Raw genomic sequence first — 7,014 nt, 5'->3', positions numbered from 1 at the left:
GCGGTATTTAGGGGTATGGATGTCGGGGCGGCAATCCCGCAAGGCGGACTTCATGGTTGGCTTTTCGACAGACTCTGTGATGACGATGGTGGCTCCACCTCTTGGTCGTGTGGGCGGCAAGGGGTGTAGTGCTGGGAGGCTTTAGTCTGCTTTGAAGTGTCCATATCTGGTGTGGATGGGCTAACCCTCGTTAACGGTGGCGAACGGGAGTCCTCCTGGTGGTGCAGGGGAGTTTCCGAGCGAAAGTTTGGGCCATGTTTTAGGGAGAAAATTAAAGTCTGCGCTGGGTCTGTTGTTGGGTCAGCGATCTCACCACCGAGTTGTATATGAGTTGACCTGGTCACACACACATACACAGTCAGACAGCGGTCTGCCTGGACCAGCACGATCAGTCAACCCTCTGTCCCCACCCAAATCGAACCTTCCCTGAGACCTTGTGACGGGAATGGCGGCGCCGGCGAGCCCTGGCGAGGGCATGGACGTGGAGGTGGAAGCCTTCCTTGCGTCCTCCGCAGCGTCCGCGTACGGCGCAGCCGAGGCCCTGCTCCAGCGCCTCGACGCCCCCGCCTCCCGCGCAGCCGCACGGCGCCTCCTCGGCGCCGTGCGCCGCCGTTTCGCGGATCCCGCCGCCGGACAGGACTGCGTCCGCGCCTTCAACTTCCGCATCATCCCCGACGACCCGCACCTACAACAACAAGGTCCTCCCCTCTCCTCCCTTGGCCACTTGTCGATTTACTTACCCGTGGTCAATTCTGTGAAATTTACAGAGAGAATTATACGTTTTCTTTCTTTCTTTTTCTATTGAGGCGAGGGATGATTTTATTTAGTTTACTGTATTATATATATACTGTCTGCTGAGAAACTTCTTCTGATTTCTTTGTTTTTGGGGGAAGCAATCCTGCCTGACCTATCATCGTAATTAAATAAGAATGATGAACAGCATTAAAATGTTGTATGTGGATCTTTGTACCTACCGCAACAAGTTCAACTTACAAGACTATTACTTACAGTGCATTTTCTCCTGACTGAGTTTGCTATGTGTATTATGTATTATAAATTATTATCTGCTTCATGTGTTGTCTTTGTTTGACACAATGGTAAACAGTTCCACTGTTGTTTGATAACAATGATGGACTTATTTGCTTCTCATGGCTTGATGGATTTACCAACTGCTTCTAGGATTTCAGCAAATAACAACGATCGAGATGCCTGGCATTTTTGTTCCTTGCTCTGCCGCGTTCTACGAGGGCCTCGGACAGCAACCGGACTCCATTTTCAGAGACAAGACAGTGGCAGAGCTGGGATGTGGCAACGGATGGATGTCCATTGCGCTTGCACAAAGGTGGTCTCCTTTCAAGGTTGCTATCTCTTCTTCTGTCGTTCGATACTTTATCTTGTTCCTAGTGTGTTAGACAAGTGGGAGTCGTAGCAGTTAACATCTTTACTCAGGTTTCATGACTTTTGGCCCATAGTCAGTGTCCTTTGAAAACAAGGGGATGACAAGTTATATTTTTGGGATTTTGTCAGAAAACGAAGCTGAGCATTTTTTATTTCTTCCCAGGTCTATGGTCTGGATATAAACCCAAGAGCTATCAAGATTGCAAGGATAAACCTTTACCTGAACGCACTAGATGATGATGGTCTACCAATCTACGACGGGGAGCGGAAAACTTTGCTTGACAGAATTGAGTTCCATGAGTCGGATCTTCTTTCTTGCTGTAGAGACAGCAAGATAGAGCTTGATTGCATTGTTGGATGCATACCACAGGTATGGTCAGCTGTTAACATCTTTGGTGAAAGCAAGTTGTTGCAGACCAGATTTGAAGAAAAATACTTTATCTGTTTTTCAGGTTCTTGACCCCAATCCAGAGGTGATGCCAAATATTAAAATTAATAATTCAAGCGAGGAGTTCTTGTACTCTCGGTGCTACTACTGTGCCTTTCAGGTCAGTTGAGAGACATCTTTTATGTGTCCAAAAAATGCGTTGACATGTGATTAGTTCTCCACACGAATGACTGCTGGACTATGAAATTATTAGTATCTGTAATATTCACTTATGATCTCTTAGATACAGAAGTTTTGATGCTTTTGTGAATGACACATAGGTCCACTCAAGTTAGTATGTCTTATGATTGCTGTGTGCTGTTCCAATTTCCTTTTTTGGGGGGTTTGTTGTGCTTTTAAACTTATTGCATATTTTACTGCATACAGGGTGTTGTTGAGGACCAATTTGGCCTTGGGTTGATTGCTCGTGCAGTTGAAGAAGGGATAGCTCTCATAAAGCCTATGGGTATCATGATATTCAGCATGGGAGGCCGACCGGGTCAAGTTTTATGTGAACGCTTATTTTTACGCCGTGGATTTCGCATCAATAATCTCTGGCAATCAAAACTTATGCAGGTGAGGGTTCTATGACAGACCAGGTGTTGATTAACCAGCAAATCTTCTGTATGCCAGCATGTCCTTATTTGGTCAACGATATGCAATTCGAGTTGCATTATACTAGCTTTCAATATTTACAGCAGTAGATTACAATGGCATTTTTATGTAGCATCATTACCAAGTAGGTGGGTTCTTTGCAGGCTGCCGACACAGATCTTTCAGATTTAGTTGAAATCGAGGAAAATAGCCCACATCAATTTGAATTCTTTGTGGATCTTGGTGGGGATCAACCTATCTCCGCACGCACAGCCTGTGCATACATGAAATCTGGTGGCTGCGTTTCACATGCTTTGTCTATGTATAGTTGTCATCTTCGCCAGCCCGACCAGGTTCGTGTGTGTTCTTTTTAAATTTATCAAATTATAAAATATAAGGGAGGGGAGATTATTAATGTGGAGAATTTTCAGGTGAAGAAAATATTTGACTTTCTTAAAGATGGATTCCCTGAAGTCAGCAGCTCCCTGGATTTGTCCTTTGATGACAATTCTGTTGCTGATGAAAAAATATCCTTCCTAGCATACCTAGCTAGCTTTTTGAAAGAGAACAAGTCCAATCCTTGTGAGCCTCCAGCTGGATGTTTAAACTTCCGGAATCTTGTTACTGGATTTATGAAGGCTTACCACCACATCCCGTTAACTCCTGATGTAATACTTTTTTCCTTCACAGTTATGCCTGTTTATACTAGAAATTCGTATGACTGACTTGCTTGTTGCATCTATCTTATGCTTCATATCATACTCATTTTTCTTTTCTGGTGCACCAGAATGTTGTTGTATTCCCTTCTCGTGCTGTAGCGATAGAAAATGCTCTTCAGTTGTTCTTGCCGGCGCTTGCAATTGTTGATAAGCATCTGACCAGACACTTGCCTAAACAATGGTTAACATCTTCAACAATTGAGGTACTTTGCTCTGCAGCTAGCTTGTGCATTTGAGACAACACTTCTCTGGCGACACATGTCTTTTCCGTGAAGAAAAATAATGGTGACAAGAATGCTGAAGCTACTGCTTTGTTTTTTTTTCCAGGAAAGAGCAGATTGTACCGAAGCTGAAAACATAGTAACTGTAATTGAATCACCACGCAAATGGGACTTGCTGATTGAGTTTATCAGGAAACTGAAGCCTCAAGTTGTTGTTACTGGCATGGCTCAGTTCGACGCTATCAGGACTGCTGCTTTTGTGAACTTGCTAAACGTAACGAAAGATGTTGGTTCATGGTTATTCCTGGATATTTCAGAACATCTGGAGTTGTCTCGTGTGCCAAGCTCGAATAGTGTGTTGCGATATCTTGCTGGAAACACCCTACCTTCGCATGTAGCTATACTGTGCGGTTTAGTAAAGAATCAGGTGACATTCAGTGAACCTACAATACCATGTTATATTGATCAGCTTGGAATTTTATTTCAACCTTTTTGTATTCTTACATCTTACTTTGGAAACACGGTCTAAATGTTTCCATTTGGTTTATCTTGCAGGTTTATTCTGATCTGGAAGTTGCTTTCACCATTTCTGAACAGGCGGCTTTCTGCGAGGCATTGTCACAAACTGTTGAGCTATTGGAAGGGCACACTTCTGTGATCAGCCAGCAGTATTATGGCTGTCTTCTCCATCAGCTGTTAGCATTTCGAATTTGCGAGCCGCATGCACAGCAAGAGGTAACAGAACTTGTCTCCAATTACCCACGTCACTCATCCGCACGGCGACCATTAGTCAACTTCAGCTACTTTTCGTTTTAAAATTTTGGAGTGGATCCTCCTTGATTGGATAAAACCTACTGACATGAACAGCTAAATGTATTACTAGGACGTTTTAATTTGTTTTCATCTTATTATTCTGAGTAAAAATGATAATATGGCCAGGGATCTATGGAGTATCACTCTTCACAAAAAGTGTTGCCTGTGCAATATTTTGTGGCCCTATTGTGTACTTTGGTTCGTTGTCTTCTAATTTTTCCTCGCTATATTTCAGAGACGACCTGCATTAGTGCTGCCTCAGAGGATGATAGGATTCTCTAATTCTGCCATATCTGCCATAAAAGAAGCAGAATTTTCCCTTCCCGATTCCAAGGAATCTTGTGTCATTCATATGGATTTAGATCGGAGCTTCTTGCCAATACCTTCTGCAGTGAAGGCCTCCATTTTTGAAAGCTTTGCCAGGCAGAACATCATGGATTCTGAAACTGATGTTCGATCCAGCATTCAGAGGCTGTTGAAACGTAACTATAATTACCCGGTAGACTCTGATTCTGACATTATATATGGTAGTACCAGTCTGGCACTCTTCAACAAGCTTGTTCGTCGCTGCGTGCAAGAGCGAGGCATCTTTGTTTTCCCCTTGGGCACCAATGGTCATTATGTCTCGGCAGCAAAGTTTCTGAACGCAAACACCCTGACTATTCCAACAAAATCAAGTTCAGGCTTTAAGATCGAACCAAGTGCTCTAGAAGACACACTTAATAACAAGGAACCGTTTTCGCGGGCGTGGGTGTATATTTCTGGCCCCACAATCAACCCTTCTGGTTTCCTGTACAGTGCCAAGGAGATAGAAGAGCTGCTTTATATCTGTGCTAGAAATGCAGCTAGGGTAGTCATAGATACCTCCTTCTCTGGTCTGGAGTTCCAAACCGATGACTGGCCCTTCCCTGGTGTCCAGTTCCCATTCAATCGCTGGCCTTGTTGGGATTTAGAAGGATGTCTTGACGATATGGCTGGCCATGTTGCCCCTGTTTATCTGCTCGGAGAGCTATCGCTTGAGCTGACCATCGCTGGGCTTAAATTTGGGTTTCTCATCTCGAAAGACCGGTCCTCGGAATATAGTTTCCCAATCTCGAGTCAGCCACATAGCACACTGAAGTACACTTTCAGAAAATTGTTGGGTCTCAAGTACGACTTGGATGAGCATTTCTCTAATCTCATTGCGGAGCAAAGGGAGACACTGAAGGGTCGTGCCAACCACTTGATGAAGGTTAGCCTTTTGTAACATTCTCTACTCTCCTCTCAGTTTTATTTCATCGATGATGAGGTGTGTTCCCTTCCAAAACCCAGATCATGGAGAAATCTAAGTAACTTGAGTTTGTTTTGCCAATCACTGCATCTGAACATTCCGTGCTATGAAATATTTGACTAAGACTGGATTTCATTCCACTTTCCTATTTCTGAACAACACAAGGATTTCCTGTTTCCCCGATCCACCAGCTACGTTCGCACACTTCCAAATAGTAAATGCTCCCGCGGTTGGAGTTGAGACTTTCTTATCCCTCTTGTTACGACGGATCGAGCATATTTCGCAAATAAATAAATGATATAACTTCAACTAGGTAGACATGCACCTTTTGAGCAGTATGCAAATTTTGAGTCAAGTGTTGTGAAGTTGTCTGGTCATATCTGACTACTTTCCCCCCTTTGTTTTCTTTTCTGCTATGAACAGACACTCGAGAACTGTGGCTGGGATGTTGTTGGTTGTCATGGTGGTATCTCGATGCTGGCCAAACCAACCGCCTACATTGGCAAATTATTCAGGGTCAACTGTTTCGAAGGCACGCTCAATGGTTGCAACATCAGGGAGGCGCTTCTTAGATCCACTGGATTGTGTATAAGCAGCAGCACATGGACCGGGATAACAGACTACTGCCGGTTCAACTTTGCCCTCGAGAGTGGTGAATTCAAGCGGGCAATGGATTGCATAACTCGGTTCAAGGAGTTGGTTCTGGGAGGCTCAGATGAATCGTAACAAGTGCTTTCATCGTCGTGGGAAGTAACAAGGATAAAACCTACAAATGCGACGGCAGCTCCAATTTGGCACCACAATCCATAATAAATGTGCCTTTTATGAGAGAAATCTCCTCTGTTTCTTTTGTGACTACCTTGTCTTCTCCGAGATTAGGACCAAAATCTTTAACGACATTAATGTGCGACTTGATTAAACTATTCATTGGTTCAACTTTCTTGTTTTCTTTGTTAGATTCTGACTTTTCACCACTTGCTGCAATTTCTATTGTGGATACGGTAATGGTGGAATATATTTAAGCATTTTTCCTGCATACTTCACCATACATACTTGGATACTCTCATTTGGTGGCATTTCATATCGTACCCATTTCTCTTTTTGTACATATGCTCTGTGTAAACTTTAATAATATATGGAAAACAACGTCTGAATCAATATAATAATCTCCCCTCATCTCCAAAATTTTATCGGAGTAGCAGGAGAAGGATTTAATATGCCGCAGAGAAGTGCATATTTTCAACCTGAACTATAGGGCTAGTGTCATTTATAACCCTAAACTATGAAATCGCAACACCTAGTCAATATTGATGGTCCCACATGCCATAGTAAACATATATTTTTCCTCGTCTGGCTCTTTTTAGCAGTAGCAGCTCGATGGACAACCCGCATCTCCTCCCATCCATGTCGTGCTTTCGGGTTGACCAACCTCTGCCTCATCCTTTTACCGAACACTCCGCAGCGCCGTGGAGAGGCTCGGGCTTGAGGTTGTGGCCATCGGATTTGGAGAAGACTGCAACACCAAAGTACATGGGTGGTTGTGCAGTTGTGGTGAGGGTCCTTGGTGCGGTG

At 43.8% G+C, this 7,014-nt stretch overlaps 1 protein-coding gene across 1 annotated transcript; it reads left to right on the top strand.

Moving 5' to 3' along the window:
* The first annotated feature begins 388 nt into the window (after positions 1-388).
* Positions 389-6,467, top strand: LOC125531180 (methionine S-methyltransferase-like). The gene is made up of 12 exons (XM_048695595.1): positions 389-698; positions 1,180-1,358; positions 1,562-1,768; positions 1,851-1,946; positions 2,213-2,401; positions 2,584-2,772; positions 2,851-3,087; positions 3,207-3,341; positions 3,466-3,786; positions 3,915-4,094; positions 4,408-5,403; positions 5,866-6,467. The coding sequence occupies exons 1-12, from the start codon at positions 446-448 to the stop codon at positions 6,166-6,168; spliced, it is 3,285 nt and encodes a 1,094-aa protein (XP_048551552.1). The 5' UTR covers positions 389-445; the 3' UTR covers positions 6,169-6,467.
* The last annotated feature ends 547 nt before the right edge of the window (positions 6,468-7,014 follow it).

The sequence above is a fragment of the Triticum urartu genome, unplaced genomic scaffold (genome assembly GCF_003073215.2).
Source record: "Triticum urartu cultivar G1812 unplaced genomic scaffold, Tu2.1 TuUngrouped_contig_6861, whole genome shotgun sequence".
NCBI lineage: Eukaryota > Viridiplantae > Streptophyta > Magnoliopsida > Poales > Poaceae > Triticum > Triticum urartu.
This window is presented reverse-complemented; position numbering and strand designations above follow the sequence as displayed.

Coding starts and splice junctions, on each gene's coding strand:
- LOC125531180 (XM_048695595.1), top strand. CDS start 446: ATGGCGGCGCCGGCGAGCCCTGGCGAGGGCATGGACGTGGAGGTGGAA. Junction 1,769..1,850: donor TTGTTGGATGCATACCACAG/GTATGGTCAGCT, acceptor TCTGTTTTTCAG/GTTCTTGACCCCAATCCAGA. Junction 2,773..2,850: donor ATCTTCGCCAGCCCGACCAG/GTTCGTGTGTGT, acceptor GAGAATTTTCAG/GTGAAGAAAATATTTGACTT.